Raw genomic sequence first — 17,506 nt, 5'->3', positions numbered from 1 at the left:
GAGCGATGCAGGACTTTATACCCCTTCCGGACATAGCCGTTTCAAGCTCTAGGATGGCTGCGCGGTCGGTAACAATGTGAAGTGCGTCGCGCAGACAGTGTCGCGTGTCTCAATATTCTGCGCGTGCATCACGCGGCCAGACAGGAAGCGACCTAACGTTCGATATCTACAGGCTACGAGGAGTGGAAGACGGGAAGACGGGGAAGCATAGGCTGCGAGGACTGTGCGGCGCGCAGGAAAGCCGCATACGGGTCTGCCCGTGACTCTGCGCCGCGGTTCATGTCTGTTTTCATCAAGCGGGGGACGATTCGGAGAGGCTGCGAAAGCGCGCAGTACCACGAAGACACCGATCGAGGGACTCACGAGCAATTGTAAACTGCAAAGACGCGCCTGTATATGAGAGAATGCAGCACATCGTCGCGTACAGATGACCAACACAAAAAATACGCCGTCAGTACATGGCCGTGTTCACGCGCAGACGATTCCGATCGTACCACGACCGCGAGCGTGCCCGCGGCCGACCTACACACACACGGCTCACACGGCTCACGCAAACACCTCCTGGAGGCTCGCGCGCACGGCGTCGTCGAGACCCTTGCCGATGAACACGAGCTTCCCTACCTCGGCGCCGCTCACGTCGTCCGCGCCGCCACCCTCCTCGAGCGCCGTGATCTCGTACATGCTGCGCACGCCCTGGAGCACATAGCACTGCCCCGTGTCCGAGGTGAACATGCCCTTGCACCGGAGCACCTCCAGCAGCGCGCCGGTGGACGCGGACCACGGCAGGCAGTTTTCCCAGAGCACGGTGCGGATCCACTCGTCGAGTCTAGAGTGCTGGGCGGGGGTGAGGACTGGGCAGGTCACCTGCAGACTCGTGATCCCGCGCATCTCGTAGTGCGTAGCGTGCGCGTGCGCGTGGTCGTGATCGTGATCGTGGCCGTGCTCGTCGTGGTGGTCGTGACCGCCGTCTTCATGCTCATGGAGGCGCCCAGTGGTGTGCTGGGGCTTCTGCAGGAGCGGTCCGGATGCGTACGCGGCGATGCCGACGATATGCCGCAGGTCGACGGCGCCGCGCACGGTGCGGTGCACGCTCGCGGCGGGGTTGATCCCGCACAGCAGGCGCTCGGTCGCATTGAGCGACTCTGGCGACGCGAGGTCGGCCTTGTTGAGCAGAATCACGTCTGCGGCGGCGATCTGCCTGCGCAGGGGAGTAGGGTGCGCGCGGTGAGCTGTGTGTTAGATCGATGGCACGCGTGGTAGAGTGAGTGAGGGCAGAAAAAAGGCTGACCGTAGACTCTCGCCGATACCGTTGGACGCATGGTCTTCTTCCATTTGCTGGATGCGAATTGGGCGGTGATATGCGTCAGACGCGTGAAGACTCTACGAATTGGCGGTGAATGGGAGGTGAGATGCCGACCTGTTGACCAAAGACGGCGTCTACGACGCATACGACCCCGTCGAGCATGATTTCCGTGCCAAGCCCGTGGGAGAAATCCTCGTTCTGCCAAAACATGGACGCGATGGGGCCTATATTTGACGTCAATTCGACGGAACGTCGAGGACGGTAGAAAAGACAGACCCGGGTCGGCGAGACCGGTCGTCTCTAGTAAGATGTAGTCGAACGCGCCGCGGCGGCGCATGAGGTTCTCGATCGCGGCGACGCCGCTGTCCTTGATGCTGCAGCAGAGACAGCCGTTGGCGAGCTCGAGGAATTCCTCCGTCATTTCGGCTGTGGGGTCTGCATCGGAGGATATATTGATGGCTCGCGCTGGGTGTGAAGACGAAGTCGGTCAAAGACTGGGCGCAGAAATAAGATGAGAGGCGTACATTCGATGTCCTGTAGAGCAAGGGAGTCAGAGCTTGTCGTGTCGGGCGACGCGGAGACGGAGAGAGGAGAGCGAACAGCTCACGGCGGTGTCTGCAAACTCATTCATGATGACGGCTATCCGATAGCCATGGTTCTCTGAGAGGATGCGTCTAGCGCAGAGAGAGCCGTTCAGAAGGAGTGAGGGGGGCGAGTGCAGACAGGGACTGACTTGAGAAGCGTGGACTTGCCTGCACCGAGGAAGCCTGAGATGATGGTCAATGGAACACGCCGAGAGTCCTTCTGGGACTCGGGGATCGGAGGAGGTGAATGCTGTATGAGGACCCTGTAGAACGCGTCGTCAGAAGAGATGCACATGGGAAGGGGTGAGGGAGAGGGGGAGGGGGAGGGGGAGGGAGACGAACGGGATGTCGGCGTCAGATATATCGTCTGAGCTGTGGGACATGACGGAGGCGAGCACGCGCAGAGCACGCAATGGTGGGCTGCTGTGGTGTGGACAGAGGCTAGGGACGCGACGAGGGCGAGTCGCTCCCTTACTCATCAGCTCAATTCAGTGGCTCACGCCCCCTTGTCCTCCTCCTCCTCCTCCTCCTCCACGCATAAGCCATGGCGTCCATCATACCCACCGGAAAGGACCTCCAGGACCTCATCTCAGGCCCTGCAGACGTCGAGTGGAAGTACGCCGCGCTCGCCCGCGTCTCCTCGCCCCCCGCTGAATGAATCGCACAGGTACGACATGCGCCACCAATGCCAGGAGATCCTCCCTGGCCTCCTCCTCGGCCCCTTCGTCGTCTCAAAGTCCCTCGAGAGCCTCCGCAACCTCCGCATAACACACATGTACGCGCGTCTCCCCCCACCCCCACGTCTCTTCCTTGTGGGCTTGTGTCGCCGTGCGTCACTCAGCGGCCCCACTCACGCCTTTGTATCTGCGTTCCCAGAGTCTGCATTCGGGACGCAAAAGAGGCCTTCTCCGTGCGCCCCCGCTTCCCAGAGGCCTTCTCCTACCTCGTCCTCGACGTGCAGGACAGCGAGGAGCAGAACCTCATCCGCCTCTTTCCGAAGTATGTCCTCTTCGCCCCTTTTCTTCCGCACGCGCGCGACCCTTTGCCCACACCCACGCGTTCGTGCACCTCTCAGAGCCCGCGAATTCATCAATGCCGCGCTCGCACAGGGCGGTCGCGTCCTCGTCCACTGCAACGGTAAGCCCGCCCCCCTCCCCTCCCACTCCCTCGCCCAATCCCGATCTCGCCATCGCATCTCATCTCATCGCCGCATCGCCCTCCCATCTCCCCGTCCCACCGCACCGCGCCTCCCTCTCCCTCTGCCCCGTGCGTCTCCGGCATCTCCCTGGCCGCCTCTGGCCCCGATCGTGGACCGCGGCACGCCCACGCGCAGGCGGCATCAGCCTCTCGCCCGCGTTCGTGATCATGTACGTGATGCAGCAGTGCCAGATGTCCTGGGAGGACGCGCTGCACATGGTCCAGAACCGCCGGTACTGCATCTCCCCCAACGCCGGCTTCCTCACCCAGATGAAGGTACGCCCCGTCTCCCGTTCCCCGTCGCGCCACGATCCCCGTCGCGCACGTATTCGCGGCCCTTTGGATTTGCGTATGAGACCGCCGTTGACGCTTGCTCGCCGCGACGCAGGAGTACGAGAGCATATACAGGGCCGGGCTTGCTGTCTCGATGTACTCGAATGCCCAGCGCGATGCCCCACGACGAAAGCGAGAGCTGGAAGAGGACGAGGACGAGCGGTGCGCCCCTTCGTTTTGCCCCGTTCCATCGGCCGCCCATTGACGCGTCTGCGACGACCCCACAGAGAAGACAAGCGAATCATCCTGATGGAAAGTGCCGTGATCGCGCCTGATCCGAACGCGATGGACCATTCATGATTCCTCTCACATTCTCTCGGTTTTGGGTATACCCTTCGTTCCATCCAGCTGTTGGCTCGCTCGCACTCACACCACGCTTCTCCGCCACCTTGTACTCTGATATGATCTAATTGTATCGTAATGTCTGTATATGCTGCACACCCGAGGATAATAAGATTATTGGGAGGGTCAGTGGGTAAAGGACGATCAGAGGGACTTCAGTTTCGCCTTTTCTTTCTCTTGGACGACGCGTTTGGCGTGCACGTCTATTGAGTACGGGCAACGTGAGGATCAGTTCGGTCGCGTCGAAAGGGAAGGACGAACCTTTACGCTTCACCCACGCCTCCACGGAGATCCCGGCAAAGACGATGCCGGCGCCCGCCCACTGGCCGAGCGTGAGCTTGTGGTTGTAGACGACGACGGAGAGAAGCATCGTGAACAGCTTGCGGGTGAGTGTGACCGTCCTGTGTCCCGTGTCGCGCGTCGCGTCAGCCCCAAAAAGAAAAACGGAGAGGTCAAAGGAAGGCGACGTACACGAGCGTGAGCGATCCAAAGTGCTGCAGCGTCTCGAAGATGAATAGCTGCCCGAGCGCGCCCGTGAGCGCGAACTGAGCGAGCGGCGACACGACGGACGGGTGCGCGCGCACAAACGCGAGCGCGCCGCTGAGCTCGGCTGTACCCGCGGCGGAGGGATGCAGCACGGGGATGTGCGGGAGCGGGAGCACGGACAGCGCGGCGGTGAGCAGCGTGCAGAAGACGTTGATCCAGAGCATCATCTGCTGTCCGGACACGCGGTGCCGCGCGAAGATCTCGTCCTGCGTGCTGTTCGTCGCGCCGTCGAGCGCGAGGTTCACGAGCAGGTAGGCGATGCCGAGCGCGTTGTGCCGCAGGGCGGGATGTCCGTCAGCGCCGGTCGCGCTCGAGGCGTGCTTCTTGCTGGAGGAGGAGGAGCCGAAGGCCATGAAGAGCGTGATGCCAGCCGTAACGAGCGTGACGACGAGGTATTTGTGCGGGGCAAAGGCGCGGCGATAGAGCAGGACGTTCATGAGCATGACGGGGACGAGCTTGCAGGATTTGCCGAGGACCATCGCGGGATAGGATATGTGCGAGAGCGCGGCGAAACCGAAGGGTGCGGCGGAGGTGATGAAGAGCGCGCATTGGAGGTAGCGGAGCAGGAGAGCCCGCGCGGACCAGCGCGTGTCGGGCTTGTGCTTAGCGTGTCCGTTGAGGGAGTGGCCGTTGGTCTGGGCGGCGGGGAGTGGAGGTGAGAGGCCCAGGAGGTCCGTCAGTGTTTGGTGAGGCTTGCGACGGACGAAGAGGTAAAGGAGGGCGGAGAGAGCGCTGAGAGCGCTTTGACATGTCCCCATGAACAGTGGAGACTCAAATTTGTCGGCGGAGGTGCCGTCCACGGACTGGAAGGGAACAGACACTGGAGCAGGGACCGAGAGGGATAAGCGATGTCATGAATGGGCAGCGAGCGGTATGCACGTACGACGCTCTTGCGCGATTGCCCATAGCTACAAGGCGGCCTGTGAGTTGTGTGGTGGAGTACCACGGCTGGCAGGCGACGCACCAGGAACATGGAGTACACGCCGAGGACGCAGAGGCCGAGGCTGAACGGATGGTCAGCATCTGGGACGAGAGGGAGGGGAGGGCACGCACCGAAGGAAGGACATGGTGGAGACAAGGAGAGTACGTGGCTGCAGCTGCGACGTGGATGCGATGGCGCAGCGCTGCCTTGGAGGTGCTGACGTGTCACCACATCAGCTCTGCCGGCTCGCCTTGGAAAGGCATTCTGGAGGGCGGGTGGAGTGGGGGTGGCCTTCCGTGTTGTCTAGTCGCGAGCTGTGTTCCCCTTGGCTAGTACGACGGTCGCCCCCTCCTGTGCCGGGCGGTGGTCAGAGCGTGGGCGTTCTGCGGTGCTAGCCGACAAGGCCCCTACTAAAGCCCTAGCCTCTCGCGCCTTGCGATCCCTCAGGCTGTCTCATAGTGCGACTCCTCGCTGGACGGTTCCAGTGGATCCTCCTTCTATGTATCCTATCGGCTGCGATGATGAACAAAGTTCTTCATTGTGTCCGCTAGGATGAGTCTTGGCGCACACGATGCCAACTAGCAAGTTGGCGTCGTGTTCAGCCGGGAATTTTGGCCTCCTGACCTTTCTCCTAGGCATGCAAGTTGCTTGTCGGGTTCGTGCCCTGTCAGGCTATGCCAGCGACTTTCCGCATTTTTTTGCTAATTTGTCGTCGACCTTCCAGAGAAGAGCCTGTGTGCCGCGCTAAGGCACGCTTGTCGATGTGGATTTCGAAAACGATCTCCTCGTGCGTTTTCAGTGTGTTTACTCCATCACTGCTCTGACTCTCCTCCATGGTTTCTCTGCTTGCCATCCAGGCTGACATAGCTGCTGAGGCAAATTGCAAATTAATTACCCCAGGTCATAGTCATGCGGTGGGATTTGCGGTGCTTTAAACACTCGCCGCTCTCCCTCTGTTCACACCCCTTCCCCACGATACGTTCCTTGTTGTACTGTCAACCTTGTACAATACATCGAATATCATCTGCTGGTGGAACACATAGTCAAGCTCTCCGAATCCGACCCATCAAATGGTTTCCCGACTGGCTTTGTTCTCAGTTTGTCGTTCGTGACCTTGTGTCAATTTCTCGCAATCTCCCCGGTGCAACAAGCGGCGGAGCTTCTTGTGGGCGTGCAGCTGATGAGTGCTGATAGCTGACATGGACAGCGCTAATGGCGTGGGTGCTCCACGGCGATGGCCGGCAAGCATCCTACTAAAGCCCTCCGAGCGCAATGCAGTCTCTCAGGAGTCCGAATGTGCGACTCCTCGCTAGGCGAGTTCACTGAGCTTGTCCTTCTATTTCCGTCCACGATGGCGCGTTCGCGATCGTAGACGGAGGTCAGGCGTTCAATCATCTTCTACACCTCTGAACGACACAAATGATGGCATATCCTTGCCTGATGGGTGCGAGCCAATATACTACATATGCACACCTCTCGATACTGATCTGTCGTTGATTTTACAGTTTATCGGTCGGAGGTCACTGCTGAAGGCCCCACTCGTCACATTGTTGAGATTTTATCGATCTTAAAGTGTGTCGATCCTTTGTCTCTTTGATATACATCTCTAACTCTTTCGTGGTGTTTCTGTCTGGATTGTAATCTTGTGAGGCCGAAGCGAACTTCTAAATCAATTACCCCAGGTCATCGTCGTGCGATTGAGCTGTGGTGTTTCAGATCCCAACATCGCCACTCTCGCTGCCCGCACCCGTTCATCCCCTTCCCCATGATTTGTTCTTTGTTGTACAGCTAATCTTACGATACATTGAATGACATCTGTTGGTGGAACATATTATTCAAGTTCAATGGATACGACATCTACTGGTTCTTCAGCAGACGTCGTCCCTAGGTAGTTGCTTCACGCGTCAAGTGCCGGCGTGCAGCGCTGTTGGTGCAATAGTGCTTCCGGCAGTCTTGCCTGTGAATCCATTGCGAAGAAGCGGTGGCAAAAATATGCAGAAATCGGGTTGACTGAGATGCTATGAATGGCTACTCTTGATACGACCGTCTATGGTTCTTGGTTGAATCAATGTATCTCCGTCTACAATCAGCGCATACCAGAGGATGACTTCTCCGCAATCGATGATTCTCGCTCATCCTCAAACGGTCACGGTTGTGGGCAAGCGTGGGCGCTCCACGGCGGTTGCCGTCAATGCCTCTATTAAAGGCCTCTCGCGCCTTCGATTGATCTCTCAGGAGTCGCAGACTGCGATCCCTCACTGGAGGATTTCCTCCTTTTATCTTCTCATATCATGGTCGTCGACGGCGACATCACAATCGTAGACAAATGCTACTCTTCTGGTCAGGTATCTCATCTTATGGACCTCCGATCGGCGCATAGATGATTGTTATTCTGTCGCCTGGTGGGTTTGCATTGCACTTTCTACTCTCCTCCTATTACTGATCTGTTGCTGATTGGCCAGAGCGACGGTCGGAGGTCCACGCCGCTGAAGACCTTACTCGTCTCGTTGTTGATATCACACCGATCTCAACGTGCGTCGATCCTCGCGTTTGTGGTGCAGTTCTCTGACTCTTGTCTATTGGTTCTGTGCCATCCAGAATTCGATCTTGTCAGGATTCAGCGGCTCCCGCAAATCAATTACCCCAGGTCATTGTTGCGCGACAGGAAAAGCGGTGTCTCAACCCCAACACCGTCATCCTTACTGCGCGCATCACTTCCCCGTGATCCGTTCTTTGTTGTATTGTCAATACTATGATACATTGAATGTCATCTGTTGGTGGAACATATGTTCGACTTTGATGGACACGACACATCACAATACATCTATTGGTTTCTTGACAGACCTCTTCTTGAGCTGTATCCGGGGCAGTTGTTCTACAACCTACGTGCTGTGCTGTTGGAGCAACGGAGCTTCCGGACTATTTGACACTGCCTGTGAATGCAACAGCAAGGACACGGCGTCATGGAACTTAGTGATTTCCTGGTGATTTCCTCCTCCGTCACCAGAGTGTGAACGCTCCACGGCGATTGCCGATAGGGCCCTATAAATGCCCGCGCGCGCGTCCCGGTCTCTCAGCTTGTCGCGCGCAATGTGCGACTGCTCGCTGGGCGGCTTCAACGGAATCGTCCTTCTATCACCGTCCCCGATCGCGAGTTCGCAATCGTCGACACGTCAGTATCAATAGGTATATCTAGGACCTCCGAGTGACTGCACAGACGATCTATCGCCTGGTGGGTTCGCGCTGCCTTATCCTTCATTATCCTGCGACTGATCCGTCGCCAATCTACTAGAGCTACCTCGGGGGCCCAACTGCTGTTTGACCACGCTGGTCCCATCAAAGAGATCACATTGATCTCGAGGTCCGTCGATCCTCGCATCTATGGTGTATTACTCTGACTCCCTTTTGTTGCGTTCGTGATATCCAGAGTGAGACGTTGTGAGGCCGCAGCGCATCGCAAATCAATTGCCCCAGGTCATCGTCGTGCGGTGGAGCTGTGGTGTCCCAATCCCAATGCCGTTGCCCTCGCTGTACGCACCCGCCCATCCGCTTCCCCAGTATTTGCTCTTTGTCGTACTGTCAAACTTATGATACCTCAAATGACATCGTTGGTGGAATTTATGTTCCAGAGATACGACACATCTACCGCAACTCTACATGATGCAATAAGTCAGGGTTATGTGTGGGCGGTCGTCCATAGATTTCAATTCAGCTATCTATGCAAGCTTTCAGCGTATGCCAAATGAGCGCTTTGCGATAATCAATGAATCCGCCCCGTGTCCTGAAGGAGCCTGAAGGCCTCATGCAGCCTCACGCAGCCTAATGCATCATGAGCATCGCTCAGAGATCTGTCTGGACGCTTGACGGCGTTTGCCGACGAGGCCCTATAAGCGCCTTCCGGTCTCCCAGCTTGTCGCAATGTGCGACTGCTTGCTGGGCGGTTTCAACGAAACCGTCCTTCTATTCCCGTCTCCGATCGCGAGTTCGCAATCGTCGACACGGTGTCAGTAAATCAGGTATATATTTGGACCTCCGAGCGACTTTGGAGACGATTGTTTATCAATCGCCTGATGGGTAAGCACTGTACCATCTATTTTCCTCCTTGTACTGATCTGTCGCTAATCTTCCAGAGCGACGGTTGGAGGTCCGACGGCTGTTTGACCTCACTCGTCCCATTGTTGATATCATACCGATCTCAAGGTACGTTAATCCTTATTCTCTTAGTATCTATCTGACCCTCCTTGCTCTCCTTACATCCAGATTGTGATCCTGTGAGGTTGCAGCGCCCGGTAAATCAAATACCCCAGGTCATTCTCGCACAGTGGGATTGTGGTGTCCCAATGCCAATACCGGCGCCCTTGCCGCGCACACCCGTCCATCCCCTTCCCCATGATTCGTTCTTTGTTGTACTGTCAGTCTTACGATACATTGAATGTCAATTGTCGGTGGAACATATTTCAAAGTTTATGACTAGATAGCAAAGCCTCGCTTTGTCGACGAGGCGTATGTGATCACTGATCTTCTGAGGTCAATGATGAGTGTCGAACATATATCAGATTCATGATGTCGATTTGGCATTGACTTGTAACAGAATGGCTATTTCTATGTTACGGTCAACATTAGAAACTAATAATAATTGATAGTGAGAGTCCCCGTTGGTTGGACTAGACCCTACACTACCAGACCCTACCGAATCCCACTCATCGGGAAATTCCGAAATCCAACTCGTCCTCTTAACCGACGACATGACGGCCAACAAACTACAGTACAATCGAAAGGGCGTGCAAGGGTGCCTACGCTCTCAATTCTACACCCAAGAGCGCTGGTTTTTTGTCTGTTAACATCTTGTCCACCCTGTCGTATGCCCGCATGGATGCGAGCTGGCTGCCAGGAAGACCCCTGGTTCGGTTCGATGGACACTCGGGTAGAGCTCGCGTCAAAACCGGCCTTGTGTTCGTTAAGATCGACCGGTTAGGAAGGAGCAAAGGGGCGTCTCTGTCCAGGGATAGAAAGTTGGGGAAAACCACAGGCGAAGACCATGACAAAATCGTCAAAAGGCAGGTTCCCCCTTTATCGTCCAACATCTCGCGCACAGAAAAGGAGTAGTGAACCCCATACAGGGCAAAATAAGAGAGAGGGACTCAAGGAAGGAAATGGGGAAATACGACGGAGTGTCAGTTCCTCTTGATAATTTATGTTCATATGTTGACATGATGAAATTGACCCCAGCGGTGCGAGCTCTTGATCCACGAGCAGGCGAGGCTTATAGTTTGATACAGACCCTCCAATGTCCTATTTACGAATTGGAAAGATGCAGACCGTTGGGGAGGGTGCATCTACAGGTTTTCCAGCATACATCGTCCTCAGCCGCATGTAGGTAGTCGTTCGACGACCTCTCGTGCGTAAAACACTGCAAAAACTCTGATGGGAGAAACCTTGGCGCAGCTCTCCGAGCTTGGTTCAAAGCAAATGCTATTGCAGCTGGTCACGGTGTGCCTGCCTGACGCGACCGGCTCATGCGTGCTCGTACGCGTTAAACTGCCGTGAGTGAGGGCATCCTAGTCGTGTAAACGTTAGAGAGCAAAAAGACGGGCGAGGTGAGTGGTTCACATGGTCTGTTAAATCGTCTGTAAAGACGTTTTGTAGGAGACGAAGGCATATAGTGGATGACACTAGCCCCGAGCGAGCGTGCCGGTGAGATCGATTGGTCGTACCGTCACTTGCGGTTCATCTGTTAACGAAACGATGGGGTCGTCCAGGAGTCCGATGACCGGGCAAGCCACAGAGTGCAGTGCAGCTCCCTCGGCACCCCACTCCACTAATGGGCGCAGGCCAGGCTGAAGCATTTTCTTGAGATATAAAATTTCATTTCGCCTTCGATCCTCCTTCCGGACTGCCGCCAGAGCGTGGGCGTTCTACGGCGATTGCCCACAGAAACCCTACTTAAGCTCCTCGTGCAGCTCCAAAATCTCTTCGGGCTGTCTTGTCGAGACTCCTCGCTGGATGATTTTATCGTCACTCTATTGAATTCATCCTTCTATATACCCCAGCTTTTATGAGCCGCTCCGAACCATATAGGCCCCGCGTCTTTGCATTGGGGGACATCGAGATCTCGATGTTGCACTGATCCCTCAGCTCATGTTGACCAGTGTACCTCAGTCACCTCTTTGGTTTGTGCTCAGCCACCCTTTCCACCTTGCCTTCCCAACTGTTTGCCCAAATTTTAGCCCGGATCGGAGGCCTATCAGCTGCCGAATCGCTCACGACACTGTCGTACATATACGATGTACGTTCATTTTTGTTTGTGCACTCGGCGCTTCTCGTGCACTGTCGACCTCTCTGACTCTCTCTTTCGGTTGCACATGATCTAGTTATGTAGTTTGCGAGGGTGCAGCAAATTGAAAATCAATTACCCCAGGTCATCGTCGCGCGATGGGAGTTGTGGAGCGAGTGTATGTTTCCAAGAGGACATCCATCCCGTCAATCATGTCGTCTTCGTCGTCCTTGCTGCGTACATCCACCCTATACCGACCTTCCCCACAGACCATTCTTAATAATCGTACTGTCAATCTTACGATACATTGAATGTTATCTGTGTGTGGAACATATGCTTGAGATTGTTGACCGAATTGCAAATGCTTGTCATGGCGCTGAACTTGCACGGAGACTAGTGATGCCGAGTGTATATTGAATTCACGAGGTTCAATCGATGTTGGTATCGATAGCCGTAGGCTGCTGGAGGTATTAAGTGAACGTCGGCAATGATTTCCATAGTCTTGGCCCCCATACTTAGTAGTGTGGATCACTGATCGGGAGACTCCGAAGGAGGATCATACACCAAACACTTCCTCCAACCGTGATGTCGACTCGACGGCGAAATGCGCCCACCGTCGCAAAGGAGGGCATGGACGAGGAGACCAACGAGGGTAAAACCACTCGATCCGAGCAAACCGGGCACTCGACGGGCCTCTTGATCAAAGTACGTCTCCGCTCACTGTAAGGAACGGTCTGTCTGCGTATCTATCCGGCCCACTGCGACGAGGCTCTCACATGTCTACTATGCCCGCGTACAGATCCGTAGAGGTTTGCTGTTTGCTACCGCCTCCTTTCTCTTGTGGTACGTCAGCGCTCAGTATGGACCCGCGCTGGCTGCCTGGAAGGACGCGGTCCTTGTTCGGTTCGACGGGAGATCGAGTCCTTTGCTTGCTGGCGTCGATGATGAACCTGCGTTTGTTGTACTTGACCTCCCAGGTAGAGGCAAAGGGGCAATCGCGTCCAGAGATATAAAGGTGGGAGTGTGCGTTCCTCGACATTCGATCATCCATGTTCATGTGCTCACATGGTGTTGACCCCAGCGGGGAGAGCTCTTGATTCGCGAGCAGCCATTGTTCTTAGTCCCTGACAGAAGTCTGTGTATTTCCACTTATGGTTCATGAGCTAGGGATTGCCGCAGACTGACGTCCACAACACACAACACAGTCACTGGTTCCCCAACAGACTTCATCCTGAGCCGCGTTCGGGCGCTCTCGCCCACGCAGTCCCAGTCATTCTACGACCTCTCATACGTGAACCTCCCCCAAAATCTCTCGCCAGAGGAACACGCCAAACAACTCCCGCTCGCTATATTCCAAACGAATGCCGTCGCAGCTGGCCAGGGCGTGGGGCTCTTCCCTCGTATGGCGCGGCTGAACCACGCGTGCTCGCACGCGTTCAATTCCATCTACTCGTGGCGCGACGACGAGGGTGTCTTGGTTGTCTACGCGCTGAAGGATATCAAACAGAGTGAGGTGAGTGGGACGCCGCTTATGATCAAGAACAGATGACATGAATGCTGCGCTGGCGCGTCGTAGGAGCTGTTGACCACGTATACGAACACGAAGAGGCCGAGAGCTGAGAGGAGGTGCGTAATCACTGGTATATAGGAGGACTCTGCGTGCACGCGCTAACAGCGGACGGGGGGAGTAGAGAGTTTTTGCAGCAGAATTATGATTTCTATTGCGTATGCGCATGCTGTGCGCAGTCCGAAGCGGGTTCGTGGGCCTCGGACAGGCGTCTTGGGGCAATGGCTGCCCTCTACGCGCGCCTTGCGGAGTGGGGAAACGGCGCCATCGATGGGTGGGAGGCTATCGGGCTCGTGCGGCGTATATGGGACGTTGGCGAGGAGGAAGGGTATCACAGCGAGCGCGGGCGGCTCGCGGCGGACGCCATGCTGGTTGCGGCAGCACATTCAGAGTGAGTCCTGCCCTTGATAACGCCCATCTACCGCCGCAGATGACCCTGCGGCGCTACTTTCGGGTTCGCTGACGGTTTCGTGAAAATTTTCTGCTTTTGTGGGTTGGCGATGCTTTTTATACGGGGCGCTATCGTTGTGCGCCCGGTGTATATTTGCTCCGCTCATTCCGCATCATGCATCAAAACGTTCCATGTATCGATTGTGTTTGGGGACGCTGTTGGTGTGTCGCCCTGATCGCTACTCTGCGACGCTCGGTGCGGGGATCGACGACCTACTTGTACGAACGTGGGACCTCGTAATGAGTAGTGCAGAGGCAGTCGTGAGATGGGCTCGGCTGGCCGAGCGATGGAGCACGTACGAGCTGGGTGCAGATAGCGCGCTGGCCAAGGAAGCGCGTCGGGTTGCGCTGAGTCCTGGGAGCCACGAGATGTGGGGAGGGCGAGAGCGAATGCGAGTGGGTGGGCCGGAGGGAAGAGCATAGTCGTCAGTGCTTTTACCTACTCATCGGAACCGACGCCTGGAGGCCGAAAGCCATCGGCGAATGAATGGCTGCTTCGGAGATTAGGGAGAGCAAAGTTGTATTGAGTTGTAAGACGATCCGACATCCGAGGAAGATTGTGAGGGCGGTCTTTCGTCACTAGTAAGAGTCGCTGTGAGACTGTAAATCCGTACGAATGTGTCTCGTCAAGGGACGCGGGTGTTTATCAGATAAGATGGTGCTATAGGCCGACCGTTTGGAATTGGGTCGGTTTACTTCCGCTGTCTCGTTTTTCGGATGCGGTTCTGACAGTAGAGGAAGGTGTCTGGGTATGCACGGGGGCTTAGCGCTCAGCCGAACGAAATGAGCATCACTGCAATGTTGAATGTGGCGTCTGTTACCCCTTCAGATGGTGGAGAATGATGTACATCATATCATATATGCGTGGAACTATGTACGCGGAGCGTCTTCATGCGATGGACGGCTTATGAGCTGCAGGCGATGCAGCAGCTGTAGAGAGGTCTCAAAGAGACTCAAAGAGAGCACAGACGCAAGCTGACGCAGACGAAGCAAAACCCGGGGTTGAGTCGAGTCGGCAGCGAAGAGAAGAGAGTGGGCGAAGTAGACACCGGAGATGACAAAGCAGCGCGCGATGTGTGCTGACATAATAAGCGGGACGGGGACCGCCGGAGTCCGATGAGGAGGAATATATATACATCGCACGATCATCTCCCTCGGTCTTTCCGTACATCCTCTCCTCCTTCCTCCCTCCGTCGACCGACCTTCGTCGTCGTCGCCCCTCCCCCCATGGCTATCTCCTCCTCATCAGACGTCGCCGTCCTCGCGGTCGGCGTCGTCTTGGCCGCCATCTATCTCTTCCGCGATCAGCTCTTCGCACCATCATCAAAGTCGAAAGCGGTCGCCATCCCTTCTAAGGATTCCAATGGCGGTGGAAATCCCCGAGACTTTGTTGCAAAGTTGAAGGCTGGCGTATGTCCTTGCTTCCAGAGTCCCTGTCGTATGTCCGTGGCTGACTTTCGTTACGTACAGAAAAAGCGCCTCGTCATCTTCTACGGTTCGCAAACCGGCACGGCTGAGGAATACGCTATCCGCATCGCCAAAGAGGCCAAATCCAAGTTTGGTCTCACCTCCCTCGTTTGCGACCCCGAGGAGTATGACTTTGAAAACCTTGACACGCTTCCGGAAGACTGCGCTGCCATCTTCGTTATGGCTACCTACGGAGAAGGAGAACCCACTGATAATGCCGTTCAGCTCATGCAGAACCTAGCTGACGACTCCTTCGAATTCTCCAATGGCGAACATAAACTTGACGGTCTCAAATACGTTGTCTTCGGTCTCGGTAACAGGACATACGAGCATTACAATGTCATCGCCAAGCAGGTCGATCAGCACCTTTCGAAAATGGGCGCTACTCGTATCGGCGAACGCGGAGAGGGCGATGACGATAAGAGCATGGAGGAGGACTACCTGGAATGGAAGGATGGCATGTGGGAAGAGTTTGCTCGCGTTATGGGTGTCGAGGAAGGCCAGGGCAGCGACACGGCTGATTTCGCCGTAAACGAACTCGAATCCCACCCTCCGGAGAAGGTCTACCGCGGTAAGTGATCATCATTCACCATTGCTGCCGTGCCAAAGCTTAAATATATCCTAGGCGAGTTGTCTGCACGTGCTTTGACCAGGTCGAAAGGTATTCACGATGCCAAGAACCCTTACCCGTCTCCAATCGCTGTATCTCGCGAGTTATTCCAGATCGTGGACGACCGCAACTGCGTGCACATTGAGCTCAACATTGAAGGCTCTGGCATCACATACCAGCATGGTGACCACGTTGGGGTCTGGCCGTCTAATGCTGATGTGGAGGTTGACCGTTTACTCTGTGCTCTTGGACTCTACGAGAAGCGTGATACCGTCATTGGTATCGAGTCCTTGGACCCTGCTCTCGCCAAGGTTCCTTTCCCCGTCCCTACTACCTACGGCACCGTCTTCCGCCACTACCTCGATATCTCCGCTGTTGCTGGCCGTCAAATTCTCGGCGCCCTTTCCAAGTATGCGCCGACCCCGGAGGCCGAGGCATTTTTGAAGAATCTTAACCAGCACAAGGACGAGTACGCTTCAGTAGTCAACGATGGTTGTCTCAAGCTTGGCGAACTTCTCCAGCTCGCCGCCGGTAACGATCTCACGGCCGTCCCCACTCCCGACAACACGACTGTTTGGAACATTCCCTTCGATATTATCGTATCGTCGATTTCTCGCCTGCAGCCTCGGTACTACTCCATCTCCTCCAGCCCTAAACTGCACCCGACCACCATCCACGTCACTTGCGTCGTTCTCAAATATCAGTCTGCAGGTGAACGCGTACCGCAGAAGTGGGTTCACGGTGTCGGTTCCAACTACTTACTCAACCTCAAGTTTGCGGCTAACGGGGAGTCAGCTCCTCTGCTGAGCGACCCCTCGGGCAAGCCTGCTTCAGTCGCCGTGCCCTCGTACGCCATTGAAGGACCTCGCGGCGCTCATCTCGACAACGGTATTTACAAGGCTCCGATCCACGTCCGTCGCTCGACTTTCAGGCTTCCCACGAACCCGAAGAGCCCTATCATCATGATTGGTCCTGGCACTGTGAGTACTTCAGATTGATTATGGCGAGCCATTGGTGATGTTCTGATCATTGGTCTTGGGAACTTTAGGGTGTTGCACCTTTCCGCGGTTTCGTTCAGGAGCGTGTGGCCCTCGCCCGTCGTACGATCGAGAAGAACGGTCCTGACGCACTTAACGATTGGGGTCGCATCACGCTTTTCTACGGTTGCCGTCGCTCGACTGAGGACTTCCTGTACAAAGAAGAGTGGGCAGAATACACAAAGGAGCTGCGTGGCAAGTTCGAGCTGCACTGCGCCTTTTCCCGCGAGCCACCATACAAGCCCGACGGCAGCAAGATCTACGTACAGGACCTGGTCTGGCAGGAGCGCGCACAAATCGCCGACGCCATTCTTAACGGCAAGGGCTACGTGTACATCTGTGGCGACGCGAAGAGCATGAGCAAAGCCGTCGAGGAGGCGCTGGCGCGGATCCTTGGTGAGGCGAAGGGCGGCAGTGCGGAGGTCGAGGGCGCTGCGGAGGTTAAGTTGCTCAAGGAGCGGTCGCGGTTGATGCTGGATGTGTGGAGCTGAGGGACAGATGCCTCCTCTGGTTCGGGCGCCGGGCTTGGTTTGAGCTCGGATTTTTGTTTTGTTTTTGTGCATTCACTCGGTCGCTGTTCGCTATCATCCTCCATACATCTGTGAATTATCGCATTACGACTGCTAGCCTACCACTTTACCATCTTCATTTCTTCGGCTGTTTTCTCGTTATGTGTGTAGAAGCGTTGTGGGCGCGCCTGCCGACTGATTAGGCTGGTTACTGGATCGACTACTTATTGGGTTATCCAAGGGGGCGGGGGACGTTGTATATAGGTTTGGATTAGATTCCTCGGCCATGGAGATGTGCAATAGTTAAGAATTGTATAATTTATCGGAATTATGTCTTGAAGATCATGAGTGCTTGTTCGGACAAA

The 17,506-nt window shown here is 55.7% G+C and overlaps 9 protein-coding genes across 9 annotated transcripts; 5 read left to right on the top strand and 4 right to left on the bottom strand.

Annotated features, from left to right (window-relative positions):
- Window positions 1-373: 373 nt before the first annotated feature.
- HETIRDRAFT_459043 (uncharacterized protein) lies at window positions 374-2,270 on the bottom strand (the record flags this gene model as incomplete). Its single annotated transcript, XM_009548148.1, has 8 exons — window positions 374-1,198; window positions 1,289-1,335; window positions 1,418-1,527; window positions 1,580-1,768; window positions 1,828-1,837; window positions 1,911-1,977; window positions 2,037-2,150; window positions 2,230-2,270. The coding sequence occupies 8 exons, from the start codon at window positions 2,268-2,270 to the stop codon at window positions 547-549; spliced, it is 1,230 nt and encodes a 409-aa protein (XP_009546443.1). The 3' UTR covers window positions 374-546.
- A 150-nt stretch (window positions 2,271-2,420) lies between these two features.
- On the bottom strand, window positions 2,421-5,550 carry HETIRDRAFT_147736 (UDP-galactose transporter). Its single transcript, XM_009548147.1, has 12 exons — window positions 5,359-5,550; window positions 5,270-5,309; window positions 5,189-5,213; window positions 4,231-5,125; window positions 4,021-4,160; window positions 3,645-3,962; window positions 3,473-3,579; window positions 3,221-3,360; window positions 2,963-3,024; window positions 2,764-2,886; window positions 2,555-2,662; window positions 2,421-2,502 (listed from the first exon to the last, which is right to left on the bottom strand). The coding sequence occupies exons 1-6, from the start codon at window positions 5,370-5,372 to the stop codon at window positions 3,904-3,906; spliced, it is 1,173 nt and encodes a 390-aa protein (XP_009546442.1). The 5' UTR covers window positions 5,373-5,550; the 3' UTR covers window positions 2,421-2,502; window positions 2,555-2,662; window positions 2,764-2,886; window positions 2,963-3,024; window positions 3,221-3,360; window positions 3,473-3,579; window positions 3,645-3,903.
- On the top strand, window positions 2,432-3,717 carry HETIRDRAFT_417903 (uncharacterized protein; the record flags this gene model as incomplete). The annotated part of the gene is made up of 7 exons (XM_009548577.1): window positions 2,432-2,502; window positions 2,555-2,662; window positions 2,764-2,886; window positions 2,963-3,024; window positions 3,221-3,360; window positions 3,473-3,579; window positions 3,645-3,717. 7 exons carry the CDS (start codon window positions 2,432-2,434, stop codon window positions 3,715-3,717), a joined length of 684 nt encoding a protein of 227 aa, XP_009546872.1.
- A 122-nt stretch (window positions 5,551-5,672) lies between the features above and the next one.
- On the bottom strand, window positions 5,673-6,232 carry HETIRDRAFT_409605 (uncharacterized protein). The gene is made up of 3 exons (XM_009548146.1): window positions 6,085-6,232; window positions 5,952-6,014; window positions 5,673-5,882 (listed from the first exon to the last, which is right to left on the bottom strand). Exon 3 carries the CDS (start codon window positions 5,864-5,866, stop codon window positions 5,681-5,683), a length of 186 nt encoding a protein of 61 aa, XP_009546441.1. The 5' UTR covers window positions 5,867-5,882; window positions 5,952-6,014; window positions 6,085-6,232; the 3' UTR covers window positions 5,673-5,680.
- Window positions 6,233-6,511: 279 nt separating this feature from the next.
- HETIRDRAFT_147735 (uncharacterized protein) lies at window positions 6,512-7,063 on the top strand. The gene is made up of 3 exons (XM_009548145.1): window positions 6,512-6,671; window positions 6,733-6,799; window positions 6,878-7,063. The coding sequence occupies exons 1-3, from the start codon at window positions 6,647-6,649 to the stop codon at window positions 7,017-7,019; spliced, it is 234 nt and encodes a 77-aa protein (XP_009546440.1). The 5' UTR covers window positions 6,512-6,646; the 3' UTR covers window positions 7,020-7,063.
- Window positions 7,064-7,460: 397 nt separating this feature from the next.
- HETIRDRAFT_440102 (uncharacterized protein) lies at window positions 7,461-8,067 on the top strand. The gene is made up of 3 exons (XM_009548144.1): window positions 7,461-7,629; window positions 7,690-7,759; window positions 7,826-8,067. The coding sequence occupies exons 1-3, from the start codon at window positions 7,608-7,610 to the stop codon at window positions 7,950-7,952; spliced, it is 219 nt and encodes a 72-aa protein (XP_009546439.1). The 5' UTR covers window positions 7,461-7,607; the 3' UTR covers window positions 7,953-8,067.
- A 254-nt stretch (window positions 8,068-8,321) lies between these two features.
- Window positions 8,322-8,967, bottom strand: HETIRDRAFT_409601 (uncharacterized protein). The gene is made up of 3 exons (XM_009548143.1): window positions 8,653-8,967; window positions 8,520-8,586; window positions 8,322-8,459 (listed from the first exon to the last, which is right to left on the bottom strand). The coding sequence occupies exons 2-3, from the start codon at window positions 8,562-8,564 to the stop codon at window positions 8,343-8,345; spliced, it is 162 nt and encodes a 53-aa protein (XP_009546438.1). The 5' UTR covers window positions 8,565-8,586; window positions 8,653-8,967; the 3' UTR covers window positions 8,322-8,342.
- A 3,474-nt stretch (window positions 8,968-12,441) lies between these two features.
- On the top strand, window positions 12,442-13,941 carry HETIRDRAFT_50909 (uncharacterized protein; the record flags this gene model as incomplete). The annotated part of the gene is made up of 6 exons (XM_009547533.1): window positions 12,442-12,516; window positions 12,583-12,634; window positions 12,707-13,014; window positions 13,078-13,131; window positions 13,197-13,459; window positions 13,767-13,941. Coding segments are annotated over 6 exons (927 nt in total), but the record flags the coding sequence as incomplete, so codon positions are not given.
- Window positions 13,942-14,697: 756 nt separating this feature from the next.
- On the top strand, window positions 14,698-17,485 carry por1 (NADPH cytochrome P450 reductase). The gene is made up of 4 exons (XM_009547612.1): window positions 14,698-14,928; window positions 14,989-15,556; window positions 15,611-16,575; window positions 16,644-17,485. The coding sequence occupies exons 1-4, from the start codon at window positions 14,746-14,748 to the stop codon at window positions 17,121-17,123; spliced, it is 2,196 nt and encodes a 731-aa protein (XP_009545907.1). The 5' UTR covers window positions 14,698-14,745; the 3' UTR covers window positions 17,124-17,485.
- The last annotated feature ends 21 nt before the right edge of the window (window positions 17,486-17,506 follow it).

Source organism: Heterobasidion irregulare (assembly GCF_000320585.1).
Source record: "Heterobasidion irregulare TC 32-1 unplaced genomic scaffold scaffold_05, whole genome shotgun sequence".
NCBI classification, from domain to species: domain Eukaryota; kingdom Fungi; phylum Basidiomycota; class Agaricomycetes; order Russulales; family Bondarzewiaceae; genus Heterobasidion; species Heterobasidion irregulare.
This window is presented reverse-complemented; position numbering and strand designations above follow the sequence as displayed.

What these genes read in the sequence shown, in the direction of transcription:
- HETIRDRAFT_147736 (XM_009548147.1), bottom strand. An exon ending in GGCAATCGCGCAAGAGCGTC is followed by an intron (nt 5,126 to 5,188) that starts GTACGTGCATAC and finishes TCCCTGCTCCAG; the next exon opens with TGTCTGTTCCCTTCCAGTCC. An exon ending in TTTGGATCGCTCACGCTCGT is followed by an intron (nt 4,161 to 4,230) that starts GTACGTCGCCTT and finishes CACGGGACACAG; the next exon opens with GACGGTCACACTCACCCGCA.
- HETIRDRAFT_409605 (XM_009548146.1), bottom strand. Translation starts at nt 5,866, where the DNA reads ATGCCTAGGAGAAAGGTCAGGAGGCCAAAATTCCCGGCTGAACACGAC.
- HETIRDRAFT_147735 (XM_009548145.1), top strand. Translation starts at nt 6,647, where the DNA reads ATGATGGCATATCCTTGCCTGATGG. An exon ending in GGCATATCCTTGCCTGATGG is followed by an intron (nt 6,672 to 6,732) that starts GTGCGAGCCAAT and finishes TTGATTTTACAG; the next exon opens with TTTATCGGTCGGAGGTCACT. An exon ending in GAGATTTTATCGATCTTAAA is followed by an intron (nt 6,800 to 6,877) that starts GTGTGTCGATCC and finishes TAATCTTGTGAG; the next exon opens with GCCGAAGCGAACTTCTAAAT.
- HETIRDRAFT_440102 (XM_009548144.1), top strand. Translation starts at nt 7,608, where the DNA reads ATGATTGTTATTCTGTCGCCTG. An exon ending in GATTGTTATTCTGTCGCCTG is followed by an intron (nt 7,630 to 7,689) that starts GTGGGTTTGCAT and finishes CTGATTGGCCAG; the next exon opens with AGCGACGGTCGGAGGTCCAC. An exon ending in GATATCACACCGATCTCAAC is followed by an intron (nt 7,760 to 7,825) that starts GTGCGTCGATCC and finishes TGTGCCATCCAG; the next exon opens with AATTCGATCTTGTCAGGATT.
- HETIRDRAFT_409601 (XM_009548143.1), bottom strand. Translation starts at nt 8,564, where the DNA reads ATGGGACCAGCGTGGTCAAACAGCAGTTGGGCCCCCGAGGTAGCT. An exon ending in GTTGGGCCCCCGAGGTAGCT is followed by an intron (nt 8,460 to 8,519) that starts CTAGTAGATTGG and finishes GCGCGAACCCAC; the next exon opens with CAGGCGATAGATCGTCTGTG.
- por1 (XM_009547612.1), top strand. Translation starts at nt 14,746, where the DNA reads ATGGCTATCTCCTCCTCATCAGACGTCGCCGTCCTCGCGGTCGGCGTC. An exon ending in TTGCAAAGTTGAAGGCTGGC is followed by an intron (nt 14,929 to 14,988) that starts GTATGTCCTTGC and finishes CGTTACGTACAG; the next exon opens with AAAAAGCGCCTCGTCATCTT. An exon ending in TCCGGAGAAGGTCTACCGCG is followed by an intron (nt 15,557 to 15,610) that starts GTAAGTGATCAT and finishes AATATATCCTAG; the next exon opens with GCGAGTTGTCTGCACGTGCT.